The 26,447-nt window shown below is 38.6% G+C and overlaps 1 protein-coding gene across 1 annotated transcript; it reads right to left on the bottom strand.

Annotated features, from left to right (window-relative positions):
• Positions 1-149: 149 nt before the first annotated feature.
• wnt3 (wingless-type MMTV integration site family, member 3) lies at positions 150-25,650 on the bottom strand. The gene is made up of 4 exons (XM_056771361.1): positions 25,571-25,650; positions 7,842-8,083; positions 3,612-3,877; positions 150-1,488 (listed from the first exon to the last, which is right to left on the bottom strand). Exons 1-4 carry the CDS (start codon positions 25,648-25,650, stop codon positions 1,009-1,011), a joined length of 1,068 nt encoding a protein of 355 aa, XP_056627339.1. The 3' UTR covers positions 150-1,008.
• Positions 25,651-26,447: the final 797 nt, after the last annotated feature.

Here is a 26,447-nt window from a genome sequence, read left to right on the forward strand (position 1 = left end):
AATTAGTATAATCATTAGTAGTTTTGTAAGTGCAATTTTTTACTCATCGGGTGCACATGAGCCCAGTTTGTGTGTGTGTCATTAAATTCTGCTTCAGACCCAGCTGTCGTGCACTTGTCCAGGACAGAATCCGATGGCTTTGTATCTACATGTTCTGCTCCTATACAAAATACCAACATTCTGAAGGGGGACAGAGTTGTACCCACAGTGACTTCTCACCATTTTGCTTCACCGCCTGCAGCATCCTGTGCTAATGTATCGATTGCATCCCCTGTCCGCTATATAAAGCAGATAAACAGGAGTCTCAATGTAGCAAACAGTGTAAAACATATATGGTAATATGGAATGGGATTTGCATTGTAGTGTGCAATAGATTCCATAAAACATGTTTCTCTTTTAGATTTAGAAGCGTGTCCGAGGGCTCATGTCATTTCTGTGCTTGCCGCTAGTACTGGCCCATTTGCAGATTGAGAAATCTAGGGGGCCATGGAGAAAGCATTGGCATTACATTGGATTCAGTAGTAGTACAGCAGAGCTTATGAGAGGGCCTGCATTCAGTAGTTAACCAGGACTTTCTAGTCCTGCTTTTATGTCTTTCATGCATGCTTAGTGTCACTGTGTGTCAGTAAGCAGAGGTGGACTGATCCTGTTTCAGCCTCTGGGCAATAGGGCGAGATGATCAGAGAGATGGTGTTACAGATAAAGGAGTCTGAATGATAACAGCGAATTGTGGGAAAGAGCCCAGGCGTTGCAATGCTTGCCAGGATTTTGGAGAAGAATTACAGTAGTAAACATGACGATCACTGCGAGCATCGCCAAATATGTCGCTTTTGGGATGTGGATATCAAAGGGCACATTAGTAAAAGGTCGTAGTTCAGAAGTCCCACTGTTATCTGTGTGTCGTCATCATACATCATTGTGAGTGTGTGTAGGTAATCTGAATTTGAACGCCTCTCCATTTCTCTTTCTTTAATGTCCACAGGTCCCTGTCATCTCCACCCGCTCCTTTTATTTACACGTGTGAACGTCGTAGACTCTCACACACTCCTGGCAGCTGACATAGCAGCACCAGTGAAAGATGCAGTGACATTTCTCTTTGCGTTTCTCTGTCCGTGTGTTATGGCCACGACCGCAGCACAGCAAGTCGCAGCCCTCGATGCCGTGCGACGAAACGTTGCAGATGCGGTCGCGGGTGCCGAACGAGCCCGTTTCTGGGTTCGGCTCGCAAAAGTTCGGCGATCCCTCGTAGTACACCAGGTCTCTCTCTGTGGGGTGTTTGAAGAATGCGTATTTCGCACGTAGAGTCTCCACCCAGCCCCGGGATTCCCGGTGTTTCTCCACCACCATCTCAGAGGCACTGTCATACTTGTCTTTAAGGTAGTCTCCTAACAGCCTGAAGTCAGGCTGTGCCCACCAGCAGGTCTTCACCTCACAGCTGCCTGAGAGTCCATGGCACTTACAGCGAAGGTGCATGTTTTCCAGGATGGTCTGGTGAAGAGAAAAACATTGGAAATTGGTAGTGCTTCATTGGTATAAGCATGAGGTTATAGAGTGTTTTGAACTTTTAATTTGGATCCACATAAATGGGAGAACCCTTGTGTTTGGGTCTGTGGGACCTATTTTCAGTGTTTGCCAAAATAATATGATGATTATTGTTTCTTGTCAGCATACAATATTTATTTTTGTTCAAGATGAGCACGTTTTCTCAGCAGTATTTATTTTTGGTACGCTTCTAAAAACGAATAGAAAATGTTTCATAAATGAGAGATATTTAATAGTATTGACCATGTATGCTGTCTTGGTTGCCTGTTATTGGTATAAACTAAACGGCAGTGTACTTAAATTATTTTTACATATAGTTTGTGGCTGTATTGGTTTAAGACAAATGATTGCTTACTTAAACATTGGAAGAGTAACAAAAACATGAACACTATTACAAGGTGAAAAAAAAACTTTCTTCATAATATAGTGAACCATCCTCTTACTTATGTGACCCTGACCTGTACTACAAAACCAGTTATAAGTCTCTTTGGTATATTTGTAGAAATAGCCAACAATACACTGAAAGTAAAGATTGGGACAACTTTAAGGACATTTTTTGAATATACATTTTTTTTGCACTCGCAGATTCCAGAACTTGTCCTGTCCTTACAAACCATACATCAATAGAAAGCTTATTTATTCAGCGTTCAGATGATCTCAATTTCAAAATATTGACTGGTTTTGTGGTCCAGGGTCACATATAACCTTAATTTGTAGCTACATAGAGGTCAGGAAAATCAACAACCATATGTTTTCTGTTCCCCTGTTTCGTCGTTGAGGTGCACTTAGATATCATAAAATCTCCTCTTATTGGTCAATGACACGAGAGAGGCGTGTAAAGAAATAAATCTTTTTATCTTCTGCGGGTGTGTCACTAGCAGCTTGGCAGGTGGTTTTCACTTTCTGTGCTGCTTCTGTTCTGGCGTCATTGAAAATTAACTTGGAACTTGTGGTTACTCTATGAAACGGTGTTTTGGTCTGTAACTTTTTTGTTCATGATCTCAGGCCACAGGTGTTGTTTGGCGCTGAGCATGCAGACAGGCCCTTGAGGTTCTTTGTTAATTCTCCTCTGAAGTCCCGCTTAATGGAGTTTGCCAGTGGCATTCTACGCTTTTGTTTTGGTTTGTTTGCCTTAATTCTAAAACTATATTTAGCTGCAGAATTCCCCTGCTGCGGCAGGCAGGTGTTTGAGGGACCCTGGGGGTGCTGGTTGGGGCCACTGACATCATGTTCCTAACTCTCCAGGCCCTGGGCGGATCCGTGGGCTGCGCTGAAAACAATGGCACAGGTAAGGCAGCTGGGGTCCTTATAGTTTTGCTACCTGCTCCTGTGGTCCCTTTTGATTCCTGTCGAGCCCTGATCAAAGCGGCGGCCTGTTGCAGTGTGGTCTTGCCTGTGGCCCCTTAAGCACCTTTGTGCAAAAGACAGCAACTCTGAGTCATGACAGCGGCGGTGACGGGCTAAACCCTGAACCCCGGTGTTGTTCTTTCCTCTCTGCCTGCTTCAAACCATCAACTGAGTTTACGCTCTGTCACGGATTTAGTAGAGATGCCCGCTTTGGGAGGCGTGAAAGGGAAGTAATTACCCAGTAATTTCTCATTAAAATACCAGTTATCAAGTCAGACGTCTTTGGGACAAGGGATCAGGAGATATTTGACAGACCTGCGGTGTATAAACTCCTTTAAGTGTGCAGTAAAAGACCCACCCAGGTGCTACACAACAAGTACAGCTTTGTTCATTGTTTGGTTATCATGAACCTGCTGGTTTAAAGATGAAGTGTATTTCTGAGAAAGCTTTTTTAGTTATTTACTTATTTTAAGTTGAGCTGCTTCTGGAATTACACGCAGAGATCCGGCAGTGGGCATACTGTTCTGATGTCAACTGTACACCGACCCTTGCGTACGTGTAAAAAGTGTACACATAAGGCCTTCTAGTCTTCACTAAAATTATAGGGGACCTAGCCAAACCTGTTCACCTCAGCTTTGGCATAATGTGTACAATTATCAACGTAATTTTTTTTTTTTAATTATGAATTGCATTTCAGTTTTTATGAAAGAGCTGTTTCTTACCATCCGTCCTGCCTCATTGTTGTGCCTGTTCATGGCTGACCGAGCGTCTGGTCGGTTCTCCCGAGCATCAGCAAACTCCCGTGACACAAGAACCCCAAACTCAGCATCCTCACTGCAGCCACCCCACTTCCATCCTTCTCCTGGTGGGCCTTTATGGTGCGAGTCACAGCCACACATTGTGGACGTCCCCTCTGCGCATGAGCGCGTGACCGCAAATGCCACTCCGGCTGATGCAATGGCATGGACAAATGCAGACTCTCTTGTAGCTAGAAAGAAGAGAACAACTAACTCAATTCCATGGTCTATTTATATATACTTACAGTGACACCCTTAGGGAGGCAACACCAAATTTGGCTACCTTTTAAGATATTTTCGCCAAAATTCATGGCACATATTTTATGAAAATGACAATCCCAAAATGTTCTCTGATCCAAGATGATGTCCATTATAAGTCATTTTCAATACAAAAACTTGGCAAAAAATGTTTTTGTTTGCTTTATATGTAACTATGTATTGATAGCATTTGAGATCTTTTCACGTTGTGCAATGTGCACTGTTTCTAAGGCACCCAGAGGCTTTGAAGAGCAATCAAAATCATGAATATCTGAGGTTTCATGACAGTAAGTATGCTACCTTAGAAGGTAGATGCTTATGTGTACAGTATAGACAAGTTACTAGGTATTGAAACGGAGCTACAGTAAAGTCTATCCTCGGGTCTATCTAAGGTATCAAGGAGTTTTCACCCTTAACCTGCGGTCGCCCTGAAAGTCTCTCGTGTATCTGTGCTGTGTCTTAAGGGCATGGGTAGTTTTTGCGTTGGGTATATTGATGAGCATGAGTGCAGCGTCATAAAGACAGCAATCTCTTTGACAGCACAGGGATGTGTGTAGTCTCAAAGGTGTGCTGGTTTCTCTCTCGATCGTGTTTCGGGAGTTTTCCTTCTTCATCTCCCACCTCTCTGAGCCCTGCGGTCACATGGGTTAAGGCCAGCAATAAGTCTGCGTGTTTGGTTTCTGAAGGCATGTGGTGAGAGATGGTGTTACGCCCGATTTGAATGCAACAGCTTATTATGTAACCAGACACCATCGTTTCACAATCGCAGCACACTTACTCGGCTCGGTCTCGGTGTCCCTTCACCTTCCCACAGGAGAGGCGCAACTTAAACTTGCTTGTAAACCTTAAACATTTGTTTGGCTCTGATGACAGAGGTTCCCTGGGTCAGACAAAGTCTCTCAGGTACACAATTGGTTGTTTATTAGGCAGGTTACACTCGTCAACCACTAGATTAAAATAAAAGCAAATGTTACATGGATTTACAACTGTCGCCGTAACGCATGAAATAAATTTGTCACATTGTAATCATATTTTGGCCACGGATTAAATTTCACATGAGACTAGATTATGGCCTTTATTATTCTGCAAATAAAAAATGACCTTTGCTGTCACTGATGCCAATTTATTTTTAGGGAAAATTCCTAAAGACATGTCAATTTATTGCTAAATGACATTTGTGACCCTGGATCATGAAACTAGTCATAAGTAGCACAGGAACATTTAAAGTTAAATTAAAATTAACATTGTATGGGTCAAAATTATCAATTTTTCTTTTATGCCAAAAATCATTAGGATAGTAAGTAAAGATCATGTCCCATGAAGATATTTTGTAAATTCCATATCCCATATGCTGTATCAAAACTTTATTTTTTGAGTGGATGGCCAGTAACACGGCCCCTTATTAACAACTTCGAAGGCAATTTTCTCAATATTTTGATTATTTTGCAACGGCTATATCTCCGCCAGATATGATCATATCGTAAAAACGTATACATCAATAGAAAGCTTAATTATTCAGCTTTCAAATTGTGTAAAAATCTAAATTTCGAAAAATTGACCCATAAGATTGCTTTTCTTGTACAGTGTCACATTTGTGATTATCATTAAGAAATTGTGTCATTGCATAAGATTTTGTTAAAATCATAAAAAGACAGGTTTTTTATGATCAGAGTTTAAAAAAAATCAATTATTTAACTTCAAAAAAGCTACCTTTATTATCAAATTAACATTTTGTCCTTGTCGGACTGAAACCTTCTATCTTAATTTTTAAGGTTTTTCGTATTCATTACTGTTGATCACCCTTCATGTTTTTCGGTTGTGTGTTTTGCATAGGGATGCACAATTGTAATATCAGCCATATCGGTTTCAGACAATAAATGTTCATTTTGAATGTTATCGGTATCAGGCCAAAATATTCAAGCCGATAAATGATGAATTATTTGTTTAAAGGGGTCATATGACATGGCTAAAACAAATATTATCGTTTGTTTAAGATGTAATGCAATGTGTATGCACGATATATGGTTAAAAAATGCTGTATTTTTCACACACCGTGCTTGTTTGTAATCTCCTATTTGCCCCGCATCTCTGAAACGTGCAGATTTTTAACAAAACTCATAGTTTTGAATTGCGAGGTGTGCTATGATTGGCCAGTTTACCAGTGAGTGGTGATTGGTTGAATATTGCAACCAAATTTTTCGACCAATATATTTTTCTAAAAGGCACAATCACTGTAATATCTTCCTTTGAATTGTAATGTTTGCTTTTCTGAAAAACAGATTGCTTCAGTGACGTATGCGGCTGACAGAAGTGTCCTCCAATGGACGCAGCCTTTGAAATGGAACACAGCGTATGTTGTGACAAATCTTGTGTCATTTTGAGGGGTGCTTTTTATTGTTTGAGTCAGTAAAAAAATGTCTAAAAGTTGTCAATTTTTTTTATAGGATAATTTGAATCAAAGTAAATGTAATACGAAACAAAAATATTGACTGCAACATTTTTCTGTTAATTTCGGTCAGTAACAGATGTTTGACAGTAGATCCGTTGTTAGGGTGCAGTCAAGTTCATGTCAACTCTACTGCACTTCATTTGTAGTATGATCATGAATTAAGAATATTTTGGATGTCTACTGTCATATAGCTTGACCTTATGAATTTGCAGACTCATGTTGCCACACATATTGCTTCATTCTTGCAGGAAGCTCATGTTCACGAACAGTCCTTTTGTAAAGGTTGTGTTTGGGTGCGCACCTCTCTGGGTTTGTAGCCAGAAGGAGGCCCAGTCAGTTCTGGCAAGCCCAGCTGAGTTCGCCACAACAGAGAACTGTGAGCTTTGGGCCCCAGGAGCCCTGGCCAAGGGCCAAGAGGATCGCAGCTCCCGCTACCTGCTGGGTCCATGAATCCGCCTTTGTCTCTGTGTTGTCACACTTTATTACCCACACAAAAGGGCCCAGCTCCCCTCACCCCATAGCCCAGTTCAGTGCTGCCCAGAGCAGGGGCTGGCATTTCCAAAAGGAGCACCCCCCTTCTGTGACACACATACACAAAACACACATACATCTCATACCAGCCACTATGCCAAAATATAACCTTTTATTCCAAAGAACCCCAGTCAGGAACCATCCATACTGATGTTCCTCTCACTCAACCCAGTGGACCAATCCAAAGCCCTTCTTCCTTATCTTTACCTCACAGGCCTACTTCATCCTTTGCCCATCGCCCCCTTCCCCCGCACCCTCTCTAGATCCCCATGCCTTCCACCTCTCTTCCTTCGTGATGGGGACGGATGGAGATTCCCTTTCAGCCTGCTTTCATGACACAGTCAAAAGGGCGTGTGAATGGGGCGTCCGTGGGAGCCGGGCGGTAAGAGGCACACAGGGATGGCTCATACTGGCCTTCATGCACAGTAGGGGTCGAAGTGAACCCTCTAGCCCTTTTCTGTTGCTTGTAATCTCATTTGGCCTGCCTTCTCTTTTTCTCTCTTTCTGTCTCCTACTCACTCAGTGCTTATTCCTGCCCAGGTTCTTTACTGGTTGTAAATGCTATGGGATCTTTAACAGTGATCTGTGTGGTACAGAATACAGGCAAGAATAATTCTTACCTATTGCCAAATCTCGTAAACGGATCAATACAGTAGTACTGTTGGTCTCGGAAGAAAAGGTTGACCATTGGCATTACATTTGGTGCACATTGTAGAACTGTCCATTCAGATATGAGATATTTTGCATGATTTTTTGGGTCTATTGGACCTGTTTTCGGTTTTAACTTTGCGATTAGTTGTTTATCAACCCAAGGTATTTTTTATTCTAGAACTTTAGAGTACAGTTGATTACAATTTGTTTGGTAGACAAACCTTATCTAGTTTATATAAAAAAATGTATGTGCTGCTTAACCGTACCTTTATCAAGTACCGGACCAAATATGGCAAGATTGTCCTTGATTGTTGTGCAGTTCCACCTGCGGCCACGAAACTGGTGCTGACACTCCTGGATTCCCAGTTTGACTCCCTCTGCTACACTGGGCATGATCTCAATGTAATTGCGGCAGAAGCGCAGTTGTTTGGGCACCAGGCCGGGAATGGAGCCACACAAGATGGGTTGAGATCCTAGAGATGAGTACTGTTGCCCCAGGGCCAGGGACCTGAAACAGAAGGGCAAGAAGGGATATGGATTAGAGCTACCCTGATCTCTGGGTACTTATTAGAGATCTAGGAATTTCTATAGATGGCTGTGATCTAGTAACAAATACTAAATCCTGGAAATAATGTAGACAGGCAAAGTGTACTATGTTCCTTATATTAAATGGAGGAGAATTTAGCCAGAGCTGTGTAAGCCATGTCTGGGCCCTACACTCTTAAAAATAAAGTTTTAAAAGAACTTCACAGCGATGCCATAGAAGGACCATTGGTAACACTTTACATAAGGTGCTATTTGTTAACAATTAGTTAATGCATTAGCTAACATGAACTTACAATGAACAATACTTCTACAGCATTTATCAAAATTAATTCATGCCAATTTCAGCATATATTATTTCATTATTAAAATCAAAGTTTATCACTGTTAACACTAGTTAATGCAACATGAACTACATGGTTAATTACAGGAATTAACATTAACAAGGATTAAACCAAAATTGTTAGCTAATGTATTTGCTCATTTTAACCAATAGCACCTTATTGTAAAGTGTTACCGAAGCATGTTTGGCTCCACACAGAACCATTCAGTCAAAGGTTCTTTAAAGAACCATCTCTTTCGTACTATTTTATAATCTTCAGATGTTAAAGTTACTTTACGGAACCAAAAGTTTCTTCTATGGCAGTGGTTCTCAAACCTTTCAGATCAAGTACCATATTTAATCAAATTAGTTGTTGCAAGTATCACCTAATGACCAGCATAGAAAAATCAAATGAATCAACATTAAAATTAATAATTCCAGTTCTCATGTATTATTAATAATACAAACACTTTTTATTAACAATCTGTTTTCAAACTAATGAACGTTTTCCCGTGTTTTTCAAGTCAGCAGTTATAGTGGACACTAGTAAACACTTTTCTGTAAATTACTCTATAGGGGGATTTATTAACTTTGTGGTGACTTGCCAGTTATTAGAAACCTATATTAAAGACGGACAATGTAGAAAGAATATTTAACACAGAAGATACTTATACTTAAACGTCAAGAGAACAGCTGTATATAACAGACACTTTATCGTCAATGCGGCGTGTCAAAACTGTGCTTTTCATTTGTATAACCTGCAGTAGATGCAGATGTGTGTTGAAATAGCACTTTACAACAATAACAGCAGCTTTAAACAGTGGTTCAAGTTCAGAAATGCATAAGAAGCTTAATCTGCTCGCTCAACGGAAGAGAGGGACTCACAAGCATCTGTCTGCTCCCGCTCTGTGTTTGAGCTGTCTGTCACGCACCTGAGTTACATCGACCAATGATAAATGCACGATAATTAAAACAACTGTATAGAAATTACACAAAGGCTGTATGAGATGTATTTCGTATTTATCAATCATGTTTAAAAAATTTGACATTGTATTTAAAACACAAAATGAATGTATAGTTTCCTGTTGTCACGTTCCACCAGGGGTTTCTTCAAGTACCACTAGTGGTACACGTACAGAAGTTTGAGAAGAACCTGGTGTTAGTAACACCATGGTCATGGGTACGATCCCAGCGATTGCACATACTTAGAAACAAATGTATAGTATAATGCAATGTTAGTCTCTTTGGATATATGTGTCTGCCAAATCCAGAAAATGTAAATGTATGGCATCAAAGAACCTTTGAAGGACTTTTTTTAAGAGTGTATGAAGGCCTTGATTCTAGCTTCTAAGCTGTATTTTTTTATGAAAATTATAAATGATTAGAGTATTTCTTTGCTCCAAACAGTGAGCTAGCATCTGCCTAAACACGGTTTCAACAACACTTTATGGAAGCAAGCCCATTATGCTACTTGTGCCAGAAACTATTATACTTTCACATTAGTAATTATTTTAATTAGATTCTGTTTTGCCCATACAACGAGAACACACATACTCGATTGTTGTTATGGCCTTGTTTTAACATGCTTACTGTTAGAATTGGTATATAAACCACTGCACCCTTATTTTTGTTGCATACAGTATTTAATTAATTTTTGTGGGGGTGTTTCTCGTTTATTTATGCAGAATACACTTGTATTTGATATATGCATGAAGAGATTTCCTTCTTGCTCCTTCTTGAGCTGTAGTATTGTAAGTCACATATTCAGTGTTAGAAGTCCTGTTTGGCATTTGGAAAAGTTTCGGTTCTAAAGCAAAGGAATCTATTAAGAGTACTACCCTCATTTTCTCACAGACTGTTCTATAAAACATACCTGAAGAAACATCTGAACCTATTGAGTCCCAAAGACAAATATGTGTTTTCTAAGTGCATCCACTAACATTGTTACAACCATTTAAGAATGTTTGTTATGAAATGGGTACTGTCAAATTTTGTTTTTATTGGACAAGCAGTTTTTTGCTAAGCGATTTTACTTAAAGTTATTAAACTTCATGCGATCATGAAAATGACATTTCATCCAGTGTGTAATATTGCCGTGTTTGAAAGTAAGCAGTCTGCCAAGTTGTAAATCAAAAGGTGAATGAATAACAAAATTAATGGCTTGGAAAAAAAGAAAGTCGACTCTGAATCACGAAACGAGTCGTCCCGAGTCCGATCTGCCGCGGATTTACGTCACTACATATAGTCCCTTCTTAGTTTTGTTAGTGCCCGAAAAAACTTCACTCTTCTCCCCCAAACACTGTAGCTCGTGAGCCTCATTCATGGTAGACCAATCACAGCAAATAAAAACCATCTGACCAATCACATCAGACAAGGCTAGCGGAAAGGAGGGGATTAGACCGATGAATCGCGGAACGAATCATTTGAGAGTCAGTCAAAAAGTAAGGTAAGAATAACTACCTATTATTACGAAATAATAGTGTTTTACACCTTTTATGTAGATAAACTTGTTGTTGGACACTCCATAAACCAAAGTAGTAACTTAAATAACCTTAGTTATGTTCTCTTTAAAAGTGCCATCTTCTCATGCTTGACATGGTTAACTTGTCCAAAAACGAGTTGGACGTATTACGTAGTATTTCTGTACTCGTCATATGTTTTCGGAAATAATTGTGTGTCTTTTATAAATGTCATCAAACTAAAAGACAAGATATTTGAAGGGTACGATACTATTCTATCAATCCTCAAGATTAACATGAAATATGCAGAAACTGTCCGAGTGACGGCCACTTAAAAGGTCTTTAACCCTGCACCGGGTTGACCACTGTACTTAAGGCTTTTACTTCATATTTATGTAATCCTCGATTTGCTAGTTAAGATTGTTTTATCAGTGTTAGAGCTAACCTCTGCTGATCCTCCAGGAGGACTATATTACTGAGTGGAAAACATGTTTATTTTCATTTTTAAAGCTCCAAAATGCACAAGCACATAAAGTAAACTACATTATTCCAATGTGTAAATGTCTTTTAAGCAAATTTGAAAACATTTATTTTGCTAAATTGAAAACTAAATGAACACATATAAGGGCTATAGGTCTATACAACATACAGCATCGTTTAATCTTTTCTAGAGGTATTGTGGCCATTCCAGTCCAGTTTCTGTTGATTGTCAACAAAATCACACCTCATAAGTGACATAAAGTCATCCAACAGCAAGTTGAAAGACTGGCAGCATGACAAGACACATTAAAAGATGTGATAAAAATCAAGGTTATCACATACAAAATAAATTTTGAACAACTTTTGTACAAATATTACTGTTGTGTTGCTTAAAAGTTAATATGAATATGAACTTTCCTCAGTTGTCATTTTCTGCAAATAATTGCAAATAGAAACTATATATATTTTATTTGAAATTTGGAAGAAATATTGTAGTTCACGGATGAAACAAAAATCAATTTACCTAAACACATACCACTAAATAGTAAATTCAGAAAACGGAAAATGTTTTTTGAAATGGTCTTAAACTTCTTTGCAGCTGTATACTTAAATCAGATATAGTGACACGTTGATCCCTTAAAATCTTATTGGTGGAACAAAGTATGCAACAGTGCAATAACTAACTTTCAACCAGGGGTTTATTTTTCAGGGCTACATTTTTCCCAGGACCTTTTTCCACGATATGAACTTTGAAGTGATAATCTGGGTAACAGCAACGTAATTTAAGAGTGGCATTTGGAGCTGTATTTTTGTTATTTTTCGTGGATTTTGTGATAATGGAGATGTAGATGTACAAGTTATGCAATTTACAGAGCAAAAGGAGGGCTAAGAGACAAAGTCCATCTCAACAACATGCAGTGCTACATATTATCCAGTCTGAGAAAAGAACAGAACGCTACAGACAAAGACAAATGTTAAATGCCAGGAACATTGACTTTTGTCTTTTAACACATTAATATACTGTAAGGTAGGAGTTAATTTAGTCCTTCCAAATGTCATCCCCATAACTCAATTTGTTCTCAGTTCCTGCGGTGAGACCATGACTAAAAGCGCACTTCCACCAGCAGTTATGAAACCATTCCTTCTGTGTCACCCCTGTGTTCAAAGACAGTATGCGCACAAGTTTGTGTGTGTTTGTATGACAGCAAAAAGACACCGTATCCTTGCTCTCATGATGAGATACGCAGCTTGTCAGTCCTGGCATTTGACTGTCTTCTAGGCCAGTGCTTTACCTAGTTCCCCTTTTAGGCCAACAAAGGATCACAACTTTTAGAGATCAGCCAGTCACGATGACCTCAGGCCCCCCGCAGGGTGCAACCCTATCACAGGGCCAATTTCTCTGACAGATGAGTGTACAACTGCACCTCGTCCACACAAAAGCACCACCACTGAAGTCAGGAGAGAAGAATGCCCCTCCGAGGCTTCTTAGCTTTTCTTCTCTTCTCCTCTATCGCATCAGTCGCACATTCTCTCTGTGTTTGATGTTGTGTGAAACGAACACAGTGCTGGGAAATGTTAACGGGCTGCCAGGTATGAGGTGTGAGAGGTGGGTCTTTGTATCAGATGAACCAGGATGATTCTCAGGTGATCTTTGATGCTCTAGACCTGGTCGGTGAGTTATGACATCATCAAGGCTGTTGTTGACTTGACGTCATAAGGCTGAGTTTGTATGTGAGCGATAGAGAAAGTGGATTAGTTGACATTTGCATAAAGATATATGTGGCAGTACTGATTTATGTAACATGTCTATTCATGTGTATGTCAAGCTTCATTGTATAATATAATTTTTTTGGACATAAAGTCCAACATTAAGTGTGTCAAACATTTCTTTCTAACTTGAACTCAAAACTATATCGAAATTATATCGGTTACTATAATTATGTTGAGTTATTGTAAATTATTAAAGCATCCCTTAACCAAAAATTGTTCAAAAAAGATGTTAGAGAAATACATGTATATACAATTAAATTATTTCAGCCCATCTACAACTCAATATATTTCTGTTAAGACTGTACAAGAACTCAATTTTTTTCAGGTATTTTCTCAAGTATTTCAGGATTTTTTTTCTCAGGATTTTTTTTTTCAAGAATTTTCTATTATTTTATTTATTATATTTATACACTGCTCAAAAAAAATGAGGGAACACTTAAATCTCACTGTATTAGATCTCAATGGACAAAGGTTAAAACTCTTGACTTATATACTTTGCACAATGTTTGAGAACAAAATAATGTGACAATGGTCAATGAAAGCCAAAATCATGAACTCATTCAGGACAGAAATTACTGTAAAATCACTTTCATTTTTTTACTCAATTCTGATTAAACTTGTTTGAATTTCATCACAGTAACTCATAGGGCCCTATCGTACACCCGGTGTAATGCGGCGCATTAAGTGTTTTTGCTAGTTTCAGCCTGACGCAGTTCTCATTTTCCCATCCTGGTGCTGGTCTAAAAAAGAGGTGTTTTCAGGTGCAGTGTTGGCGCGTTGCAATTTTAAGGAACTGATATTATTTGTTTAAAAAACGCCTGCATTAGTAGAAAATGCGCCTCTGGGCAGGTCCACAACACGGTTCTACTTTATACTTATTGCACCGATGGAAGCACAGCGGCACACAAAGAATATAAAAAAATACATGGATTGCAATGTAAAAGATTATTAACGTGTACATAAAGCTAAAAATCTGGCTTGTCATGTAGATGATCTGCTTACACGCTTTAACCTCACACACTAGCACATGCGTTTCTTCACGTGCCCGTATGAACTCCCAACAATGTCTGGGCACACTTCTTATGAGATGGCACATGGTGTCCTGTGGGATCTCCTCCCAAACTTGGATCAGAGCAAAAGTGAGCTCCGGGACAGTCAATGGTGCTACTTGATGGCTTCGGATACATGACATCCCTGAGGTTCTCAACTGAATTTAGGTCTGGGGAACGTGAGGGCCAGTCAATGTCATCGATGCTTTCATCATCCAGCAACTGCCTACAGACTCTGGCTACAATTGGCTACACTTAAATAAAAAGAGGAAATGGTTAAAATTCAAATGTACTTTTCATAGCATATTTACAAAGAATACTGCCCTAAACTCAATTCAGTGTGATAAAGGAGATCGTAGTAAAGAAACAGAAGATGTATGCAGCATCAAAGGAGAGGTAAATGTTCAATAATTTGTAAACCCTGTTGATTGCCATGTGGTTAGAGCGACAACATAGTGCCAGTGCACTTGCAGCCCGACACAGGTTCGATTCCTGTCTCAAGTATCCTTTGCCGGTCTCGCTTCCCTTTCTCTATCCAATGCTTCCCTGTCTGTTATCTATTGTTCTTTCAAATTAAAAGAAGAAAGCCCCTAAAATATATTTTTAAATAAATATGATCCCTTATAAATGAATGCTTAAATTTGACATTCAGGTTTAGAGGACACTGAAGTTAAAACACCAGTGCCTTTGTTTATAATTGTATTGTATTGCTCTGTTATGTTCCTACAGTCATGTAGTATCACACATTTTATAGTTAGTTGGTCATTGCATTACTTTATTATCTATTAGCATTTTGCTCTTGTGCCTGACTGAAACCCAGTCAACAAAACACAGACATATGACTCAGTTTCACTTATGGCGTGCGGTTCATATCCGGCGGTTACGTAATGTAACGGTTTTTCATGTTCGGAAAAAAATACTTTCCGAAACTTATACGAATCTTGGGGGAGTGTATCGAGCACAGAAATACTACGTAATACTTCCACATCGTTTTATGTCAAGCATGAGAAGACTGCAAGTTTTACATTGTAATTGGGTAAGTTAGCGTTTAGTTTGAGGATACTCCAAGTTTTCATGCTCAAGAAAGGTTGGTTTTGAGCAAATTACGTCGCCATTGTAACTTAGGCTACATGGCTAACCTGCTCCGGAGCAGGTTTAATTCTGGATTAGAGATCGCAAACCAAAACTAAACCAATCAGCTGTGAGAAAGTGACGAATATCTGACGCTCCAAATTAAAAAAGTTTTGTGCTAAGTGTTTTGTGCTTGTTTTGTATATTTACATTTATTGATTATAATTCAAAACGCATTCATATAATTATTATATGCGTTGATAATAAATATTTATTAATATTAAACATAGGATTTTAATTAATATAACTATTTTTGTATAAAAACAAACTTTAATATATAAAGCAATATAAAGTAATGAAGTATACTATACATATTTTATTTTGATGTTATTGTAAACCTATATGATTCATTTAAATTCAGTTGATTCTGCATTGATATAGTCAGTAGCTGCCTTCTCAAACTTACACTGCAACAGTGTTTATTCCTGCCTTGTAAATGTGTTTCAATTCATGAATTTTTTTCATAATGAACTTGTCATCTTCAACAGAAAAGTTAATTGCGCTTATACTTGCGTGAAGTCAATCAAACTGATGACGCTTTCCATGTTCCGTGTTATTGGCTGTTTGCCGCACGTGTCACACGTGTTGACAGAGAAAGTTTATACCAAGCGTTGTGCTACAGCTGAACCTGATCTAGACCAGGGGTGCATTTCCCTCGCTGGTTAACCACCATAGCACGATGCATCGTTGGGTAAATTAGTGATGTAGTTACGACTGTCTCCCCAAGTAACTCTGATCAATTGTTTGAACCAAGGCGGTTCAACAGTCTAGTTGATGACGCCACACAGGTGATGAAGTAATGACGTCAACTAATAAATACGTTCTGATCAAATTAATGTCCGATTCTTGCTGTAAATAACATACTTTGCATTCTATTTAGTTTTTTGTTGTTGTTGTTGTATTTCACAATATTTAATTAATTTATAAGTGTCCTCTTATATCATTCCAACCCAGGGATTCCCCGATTCTTAGAGCACGCAAGTCATGCACATGCGCACTATTTCTACTAAAATATGCACATTTTAATTTGAATGTACTTAGAATGATGGATATGGAATGCACTGCGTGTTGCTTGCTTTCTTTAATCAAAAGCTTAATACATGCAAATCTACATGTCATAATAGTAAGGAACGATGCTTCTAACCACAGCTGTAGACCTGTAGTTTCAACCATGCAACTTTGCGATCGATCGTTGGAACGATGGTTTTGGGAAACACTAAAATCGTTGAACAATGCTGGAAGGAAGGAACTTGCGACCATAGTCGGCTAACTATGCTTTTGGGAAACGCAGCCGAGGTTGGGATTGTCTGGTTTTGTCAACTCAAATCTTACTCTGCAACTCCGTGTTTGTTCACCTTGCTTAGTGATACAGGCCACATAGTTCATGTTATGTTCTATGCAGAACCTCTTCATTAGTTTTAGGTGTGTCTGATTAGGTCAATTACCAGACTTGAGTGCTTTGATGTGGCATGCTTCCATTACATGCTTCATTTCACACCCAACGTTCTGTGATTCGTTGGATTTTGAGAAGTTGCAGTTAGTCTAAAGTGGATTAAAAGATGTCTATGAACTGTACTCACCTGAGGAAAATCTCTTATTCTGCAGGGAGACAAAAGAATAAATGCGCAGTGAAATGCATACATCGTGTTCGCTCTGCAAAAGGAGGGTGGGGTGGTCACATCCAAGCTGGGAACATAAACACTAGGTTGATGCGCATTGCTAATTTGTCTTTGGGAATCTGCTACTGAGAGGAGACGCAGGGAAGCTTTAGGGTCTAGCAGGTGCTTGTCTGAGCAGGTTTAGGGCCACCTCTAGCCTCTAGGTATCTCTCTTACTTTCCATACTGCTGGGTGGGTGGTGACTTCAATGCTTAAAGATGAAACTGATGTAAGAATGAATACACCATTGCAAACTGCAGTTACAGTAGAAAATAAGTGGGGAATGCTTGTCTACACTAAACAGTAAAATGTTCATTTGCCATTAACCAAAGTTAGAAAGATAAAAATTGTGTTTTTTACATTTTTTTGTTTTCTTTCGGTAGAACCCAAACAAAATTTTGAAGATTCTTCAAGCGGTTTTATGAGTGAAGAGTTTGGTTCCAAAATGAGATAAATTAGTTTTTACAATGACTCAAAAATCATGTTTTATTTATCCTGCATTCCAATTAATCTCAATCATACTGCAGTTTTTTTCATTTAAGTCATAATAACTAATAAAATACAGCTAACTAAAACAAGAAAAACATGATAACATGATAACATAATTTTTGATTTTAAACGGAGTTTTCTCATTTTGGAACCAACCTCTTCAAATATATTTACCCAAAGGCTCAGGCATTGCTCTCTTCTTCACTTAGATTTGAATATCGAATATGTCCTCAGAGCAGTTGTTTCTTCTGTACTCCATTGAAGACATTTGTGATATGTCTGGGTCTTTCTCTCAGGAGAAATATCTGAATTGCAGGACACTTAAACAGAAGTTTCCATTTTCTCTGTACGTTTACTCATTGATGTCTAAGAGAAATAACTGCGATATTAGAGAGATATGATCTGTGAGTTTTCTTACGGGTACCGTCTTTAGCGACCGCAGGCTTATGGTAAATTCTAAAAAATAAAAAGCATAACAACTTTGTGTTTATTAAAGAAATTCATAAAAAACTTACATGTGACTACTTTTGGAACTCAACAGCCCATGGTCATTATTAATTGTTTGGGGGGGACTGAAATCTACTTTTCAATTAAAAAATATTAGATGCACAACATTTCGCTAAAACTGACAGAATTTTTGTTGAGTTAACTGACTGTTCCTTTAGGTTTGTCCAATATTTGTTTTATATCTTTCTCTTTTTCTGCTCCTGTATCCACCAGGTTCTCCAAAAAGAGTTTGAGATGAGGCACCTGTCCAAGACCAAGCTGCTGAGTGTTCTGTTTTTGTACACAGGCAGAAGAAATCAGAAACTCTTTGAACTTGTGAGTTTGTGACATCCGACCCCTGGAGCTCTTGAGGTTGAGGCCTTGTTAAAGCTGTGTTTGAGTTCATTACAAGGCCACAGCTTTGGGCTGCTATCCCCGGCCCCAGACAGGTCAGCGAACATACACCGCACATTCCTGGCCAGTTCCCGCACCTTTTGGGAGCTGCTTAGAAGTGCAATGAAGACTGTTTCAAATGTACAGTATGTGGCTTCACAATTAGACTGCTCTTGAAATCATCAGAAATTAGGTAATAAACCTTCAAATTATCTTTGTTCAAATCTTTTGTTTCTCCGGAACTCAACATTGTCTCCTAACCAGTAGACAAGTGATAAGATTCTATCAAAAGTAATTTGTCTCTATTCAATGACTACATAATCTTGCCTTATCAAGTTCATCATGTATCACACGCCTACTTAGGACACTATCTTCCTGTCTGAGAAGCATGAGCTCCGTCGCTGTTTATGACTTCGCAGAAAAAGATTAAAGTGGTGGGCTCTTCAAATTTTGTAGGTAATCCAATGTTGGTTAAGATGGATAGCACACTTAAAGATCTTTGCTTAGGATCTCTGCCACTCCCTCCACTTCATACCTGACATTGTAAGACAGGAAGTAGAAGATGAGAGATTTTTGGAAAAACACGCCTTTGTGTCAAATGTATGGAAAGCATCTTCGCCTTAGGCTGCATAACCAAAGTTAGGCTTAAAGAAGGAGAGAGAAAGAGAAGAGGGATTAAAATGAGAAGCACCCTTTCATTAATAATTCTTCTGTTTAAAGCTGGTACATTTGTTTACTTCTTTTCTAAACGCAAGAACATTGCAGGAGATTCCTGTAAGGTATGACATTGGGGATCAGATTTCCTTTAATGTGCACCTTTATGAGATCTGCAGTTAAAAACATGAAAGTTTTCAACATTTACAGAGAGTTTCACATACATTTTCATTACAATATTGGAAAAGATAACAAAAGCTCTTTCAATGTCAGTTTAATCAAACTATGGCTTTGGCTCGATTTCCACGATGACAACTTTTTAAGGGGGTTTGTGCCTATAAGAGTAGGGGGGTTGTTAGCCCGAGGATGGGACTTTTCCACACTCATTCTGTCAGGACAGGAACACAAGCTCTGTCAACAGTTTTGTTTTTTTTCCCCGCCACATTTGTGACTGGCAGTTCAACAGCTCAGGGCTTATCAGATAAAAAATGTCAGAACCCTTAAAAACGTCCAAACCTGTTTTTTCTTCCCTGTTCTGGCTCTCTTTCTAAAGACTGAATCTTTGTGCCTTTTGTAAAAGATGTGTTTATTTCGTAATGAATGTTTCAACCCTGTTGCAGGTGCACCTTTCTCCTGTTCATTGAGTTTTCCTTTGAACAGAATAACATGCAAATATTATACAAATTAATCACAACAAAGGCATTGACAAAGTTGAGGTATAATTTACCGCTAACTCCATTGTCTGCTAGAAACTAACCATGTCCCAGAAGCTACAACATGCTGGATTTTCCGGCAGAGTTATGCTTGTGGTTTTCATTCAGTTTTTTTTGTACATTTACATTAGTACAATACTCTATAAGTTGTATAAGGATAACATAAGAACTTTGGTCGTCGTTGGCTCTGCCCTTAAAGGCTAAACCCTTATTCTGTTGGCATGGCTTTGCTGTGTGGAAACTGCTTTAACGTGTGCCTCTGTGGCTCTGTCTCCAGGAGCTGCCGCCTGTCACTGTTTAACCAGAAGCTGTCAGAGAGCTAGAGAGCGGGAACAGCACTGACTCAAACTCAAGCTGACACTGTCGATTAAAGTTGTGATGTGTTGCACAACTTGCTAAAATCGCTTCTGAATAAAGTGAGATTGATGCAGATGTTTGGTTCAGCCAGAAGTTTTTTCCAATTTCATCCAGAAACGTGGCCAGGCAGTAGCCAAATGACAAAATGAGGTAGCTACAGGCATCAGCAGTTTATTATAGTTTTATTATTTTCGTGTATTTATTTTATATTTATCGTGTATCTGTTGAAATTTGCCAGTGACTTCATCTTAATAATTGTAAGCAATGAAGATTTTGGTACTATAGAACCACTTTACTTAAAGTGACAGTTCACCCAAAAATTGTAATTCTGTCATCATTTATTCATCCTCTTGTCATTTTCGAACACATATGACTTTCTTTCTTCTGCAGGACATAAAAGATATTCTGAACAATGTTTTTTTTTCTCCATACAATAGAAGTGAGTGGGTGCCGGCGCTGTTCCGTTACCAACCTTCTTCAAAATATCTTCTTATGCCATACAGGTTTGAAGCGGCGAGAGGGTGTGTAAATGATAACAGAATAATTTTTTGGGTGAGCTAACACATGAAAATTCTGTCATAAATGACTCACCCTAAAGTCGTTTGTCAAGCCTAGGACCTCCGTTTATCTCCTCAACGCAAATTAAGATAGTTTTGTTGAGGTCCCGGAGCTTTCTGACTCCATAGACTGCACATTACCAAACTTCAAAGCACTGAAAGTAAGTAGAGACATTGTTGAAATAGTCCATGTCACTCCAGTGGTTCAGCTTTAATTATATAAAGCGTCGAGGATACATTTTGTGCACAAACCAAAAAAATACAGACTATATTCAACAATTTCCTGACTTTTGTGTTAGTTTACGAAAACTATCAACTATCTTAACTTGCGTTCTGGAGATGAACGGAGGTCCTAGGGTTGACAAACGACTTTAGGGTGAGCAATGTATGACAGAACTGCTTTCTTTCTATGATACACACAGACTCTTTCACTCCCAAACACAGACACGCTCTCAATCTGTCTTGCCCGCTATCACTTTTTAAAGTATTCTGTGTGTGTGTGTGTGTGACTAGAGATAACCTCAGGTGGTCTGAATGATCTAGAGAGCACAGGTGTAGCCCTTCATCTCGAGATCCTGAATGTGTAGAACTGTTTCATTCACTAAAGGATCTAAACTCCTCCGTGTGTCAGTCATAGCAAATTTAGCCTTCTGGCTGTTTGATTTAAGAGTCTAGTCCTATTTATTTATAGTATGTTCTAAATAAGTACTTCCGATAAACTCAGTTAAACAAAAAAAATTCTCTTTAAAGAAAACGTAATCCCATGTAATCTTGTGAGATAAATGTGACCCTGGACAACAAAACCAGTTTTGGAATAGAGATGTTTGCATAATCTGAAAGCTGAATAAATAAGATTTCTATTGATGTATGAGTAGTTGGAATAGGACAATATCTGGCTGAATTACAACCATTAAAACTCTGGAATCTGAGAGTTAAAAAAAAAATAGAAAATTGCCTTTGCATTTGTTAATCAGGGCCACTGTAGCAGGTCATCCACTCACAAAAATAAAGTTTTATATTTTTAGGTAGACAATATACAAATTATCTTCATGTAACATGATCTTTACTTAATATCCTAATGATGTTTGGCATAAAAGAAAAATCAATAATTTTGCCCCATACAATGTATTTTTGTCATTTACAAAAAGGTCCCCTTGCTACTTAAGACTGGTGTTGTGATCCAGGGTCACATATACCAACGCTGTGTAGCAACATCACTGTTATAATGCATTATTACCGAGGCACTTTAAAATCAGGTTGTGCTACTTGCTCAATACTTTTACTTAAAAAAAAAAACATTGAAACATTTTTGTAAAAATTTAACAGTTTGCAATTAGTTTCCACATATGAAACAAAAGTTTACTTCATTTGTTAACATTGGGCTCACATGAATACTTTTTGTTTGCTTTGTGCAGGAAATTTTTCGTTTCCATTAAACTTTACATGGGACGTATTGAGAGAAATCATGTTTAATTAAATTTTGTTTAACGTCTCTTTAGTGTGTGTTTTTAGTTTGAAGAAAGAAGAAGACATAGATCAGTGTTTCATGAGTTTGTGTGATGAGTTTTGGGGATGAGAGTGGAGGGCAGGGCTGAGGACACGTTACTGTAAAACTGTGTGTTGTAGGAAATCATTTCAGCCTAGTCATTTGTGTTGTTTATTTCTTTGTTAAACAGACCCAAACATAAAATAGAAATGTCATCATTTATTTAACCTTTATTCTGTTCAGAGCCTGTATATTACTTTTCTTCCGTGGAACACAAAAAGATATTTTGAGGAAGGTCTCAGTGGTTTTGTGTTCATACAATGGAACTCAATGGAGTCCAATTTTGTTTAGTTACCAACATTCTTTAAAACATCTTCTTTTGTGCTATGCAGAAGAAAAGAAGTCACAGAGGTTTGGAATAGCATGAGGGGGAGTACATGATGAAAGAATTTTCATTTTGGATGAACTTTTCGTTTTCATGTTTTGTTTCCAAAAGGAGCTCACAGTTAAACTTTGTTTCAGTGCCACTGTCCAGAATAGATTGAAGTGGATTTTCTTTTACTGATATTAATTCAGTATTGTATTGTACATGTAATATTCTTCCGTGCAGGCTATCTTTTTTCACTCACCCTCCTTTTGGCCCCCATTATCCCTTAACATCCTTGATCTTTTCACACTGAATTGCAGCTGGTGGATTTTCTTGCGCTATCATTAAAGCAGTGACACTGGCTGACGTGCAGGGGGGTTTGGCATGAGGGGTCTATAATGACATTCCTCTCTCGCAGAGATGAGTCAAGTCCCATTGAAGCCAGCAGGAGACCAGAGCAGGTCAGAATGCTTACTGGCTTCCCGGTGCAATCTCCTTCATGCCAATTGTCACAAAAAGAAATTTCATTATTTCAGAATTAGGGTTACATGTTAAGTCTTTCTGTATGTTTCCATCTGAATGTTATTTTATGAAAGCTTAAATGCATGCCAAATAAGTAATAACTTAAAGAGCAACTATGCTTATAGTACTTAAAATGAAGTGCATATACTTTAATGGTGCATTATTGTTATTTTAGACCTTGTTAGCCCCAGTTGTTTACAAGCAATAACTTGATCAATGAGGATCCATCCTCTTCAGAGCTGTTGTGCTAACTGAGCTCAAGTCCTGATAGATAACAGATGAACATCAGTGAAAACGGCCAGCTGGATGTGAAGGGACGGTGGCTTTGTGGTGCTGTTGTGGGATGATGCCACAAATACTGTGTTCCTTTCTGTCTGGTATTTGGAGTGACTGCAGACGTGTCTCGATCTGAGAGCTCTGCTCATCATCTGTCATGCATGTGAAATTGAACAAAGCTGGCTGATCTGTTTCAATACCTCTCCCTTCTTATGACTAAGACTTAATGAGTTTATCCTGAGAGGATAAATTCGGATATTAGTGGCCTGGGAAGCTGTTAAAATAGATTAGGAATTAAATTGGTCTGATTATTGCATGCTGTTTATCAGTGAAAATGTATTCAGACACGGGCAAATTTAAATTGGTGGGGTTGATTCAATTCTTAATATATTTTAATATAATACAATTAATTATGAATATGTATTTGCTTTAATTTGATCAAATTACATTCGTTTTTTTGTTTATTTTTTAGTTCTGAAAATATCTTAATCTTAACTATTATGCATATTTTGGCTACATACTGTATGACTGTATCACCCAAAGCTTAAAAAAGTATAAATAAAAAACCCTCTTTCAGTAGATGTTTCAACTGCTGTATACACATAAGTTTGTTAATAATCAATGTTAAGTGTTCGAAAAACCACAGGCTTTCGAAGTTCTCTTCCTGAAGTAGAAGATAAAAGATTGGATGATGCTGCACCTTGGTCTCCATGCCCTCAGCATCTGCCCATTTACTTGAAGCCATGTGTGTTTTTTCATTATTGACTCTCTCTATCCCTCTTTATTTTCATCCGTTTCAAATTTGTTATCCAAATCAAAGAGCCTATGCTAATGGCTGAATATTACATCACTGTCACATAAACCATGCGGCTTCAGAAAGAACAGCTGCGGGTCAATAAGCCAGAGACTCTTCTGCTTTTTGTCTACGTGGTTTGATGGCACTGGATGTCAGTACGTGTCCAAAGCCATGCAAATATTATCAACGCTTTTGCCCTGTGGCCTTTGTGCGCGTGTAAATGTACGAGTAGTACAACTGCAAGTTTGGCAGCCCCTGTTTCATAAACGAAACCAGAAGATGCTGGTGGTTTGGAAGGAAAGTGCAGTGGGGACCACATGCTAACTGGGACTACTAAAGCACATTAGTTCTGACAAGTATTGTATCATGAGCCAGGGGGGCTTTTGTCGTACGCCTACACAAATATTTGTGCAAAAATACTCGTGTTACAAGAGAATGCAGTGAGGTCAGTAGCATATTGAGGATGGGGTAATTAGTGGAACTATGACATATCAGCAGCCTTCTGAGGTAAATCTGATCCCTGCAGAATGTAGCTAAACCTTTGTGAAGCGTTTTAACAGAAGATGTCTGATGTGAAATCTGAATCGTTCACACGAATCAAAACAGAATATTATTTTAGTAATAATAATAAACGATATCAACTTTGGTAATTTAGTTAATACATTGTCAATGTGTACATTATTAAAGAAAAATGTGTAAAATAAAAGTTGTTATGAATAGGTGCAAAACACACAACTTTATATAAATATAAAACGTCAGTGTTTTCGTTTTAAATAAAAATAATTGAAAAGTAATTTTTATGGCACATGTGGAATCTTGACTCAATCCCATTTCACTATACGTTTTGTTGCAAAATAGCCTCACTCATTGTATTTTGTGTTATTTTCAAGACAAATTAATTGAATTTTCACTTATTTTTCTCTTAAAAATTTGCTTATTAAACACTTAAACAAAATGACACAACTTAATGTTCCTAAAAGCAGTTTTGGGTTTAAAGTGTAATGATGCTTGGGGTTAAACCGCAATGAATTTATTGAGACCCAAGCCAAGGGACATCCACACTAATTCCCCAATTAACACTCCTAACACGGCCAGAGAACTGAAGCTGTCGGTGAAGACAACAATATACCTAATCCAGCAGTGTGCGGGCTAACACCTTAACCTTATCTCTGACAAACAGTCTCTGACTTGTTTTTAAGAACACCGAGGGGCAAAAATAAAAAAAACCTTTTTTGAATCAAGATATTCATGTTTAAAATAACCCGAACCGGGCGAAATATGACAGCGAGGAAAAGACTGGATAGCCTTTTCCGTCCCACCAGCGGCTGAGGTTAAGATTCTTTGGACCGAGCAGGCAACCTTTTTTCCACGCAGTCAACTGAAAGTGTTCTGTATTAACTGCCCTCTGAAAAATGATCACTGACCATCATTCCCCCCCAATGCTACTGGAGAAAGTGATGTAGAAAGTGGTGATCGTCGCTACTCACCACCAGATGGGATAGCCTCCAAGCACCCAAGAGCTGGACAACCACATCCACATGAGATATCCAACCAGGTACAAATCCATGAGGTATGTCTTGTGATGATGGAAATGTCTATTGATCAGCACATAGAATTCCTTGAGAGGGGCTCAAAATTAAGTCCCGGTAAGCAAGTCTTAAGGAAAAGATTGATGAGTAATTACAATTTGTGGGCAACCACAAATAAAAAAATCTCCTGTGTTCGCTGCTGCTTTGAGTTGTGTAAGGAAAGTGTGCCTGTCTCCCAGTAGTTAGGAGAGTAAGTGTCTCTTTCACACACTCACACACGCTCCTACCCGTCCTCTGATTCCCTCCCTCTCACTAAGGTTCTTCCCTAAGGTACATATCTTTTTCTCTCCCCACTTTTTTCCCCTTAGGATCATCAGGGGCAATATCAGGGAGGGGGAACGACAAGCGAGGTTTGGAGATGTCAGCTGGCAAGCCAATCACAGTGCATGGCCTTAGGTTACGCAAAAAAAATTATTATTCCTGCCCATCTGTCAATCACGCACCACCCCCTGGTAATGTAGCAAAGAAAGAAAAAGACAGCAGAGAGAGAGTGAGAGAGAGAGGGAGTAGGGAGGGAAGAAGAAAAAAAGGGTGTCAGGATTGGAGTTTCAGAGAGATAGATTTGTCTTATTAAGATCTATATTGTCTGTATTAATGTCAGGAAAGCCAGCTGTGGTGGACTCGGCGGTAAATCGGGCCTGGTGTAGGCTCGTTCTGAAAACAGGAGCTCGTTTTTAAGCAAGGCGTACCTGAGCAAATGTTTACGGATACATGGGAGGCTTACACTAACACGCATTGAGAAGCCTTGGAGAATTTTGATGAAAGCTTCATGCGC

This window comes from Triplophysa dalaica, chromosome 17, assembly GCF_015846415.1.
Source record: "Triplophysa dalaica isolate WHDGS20190420 chromosome 17, ASM1584641v1, whole genome shotgun sequence".
In the NCBI taxonomy this organism is placed as follows: domain Eukaryota; kingdom Metazoa; phylum Chordata; class Actinopteri; order Cypriniformes; family Nemacheilidae; genus Triplophysa; species Triplophysa dalaica.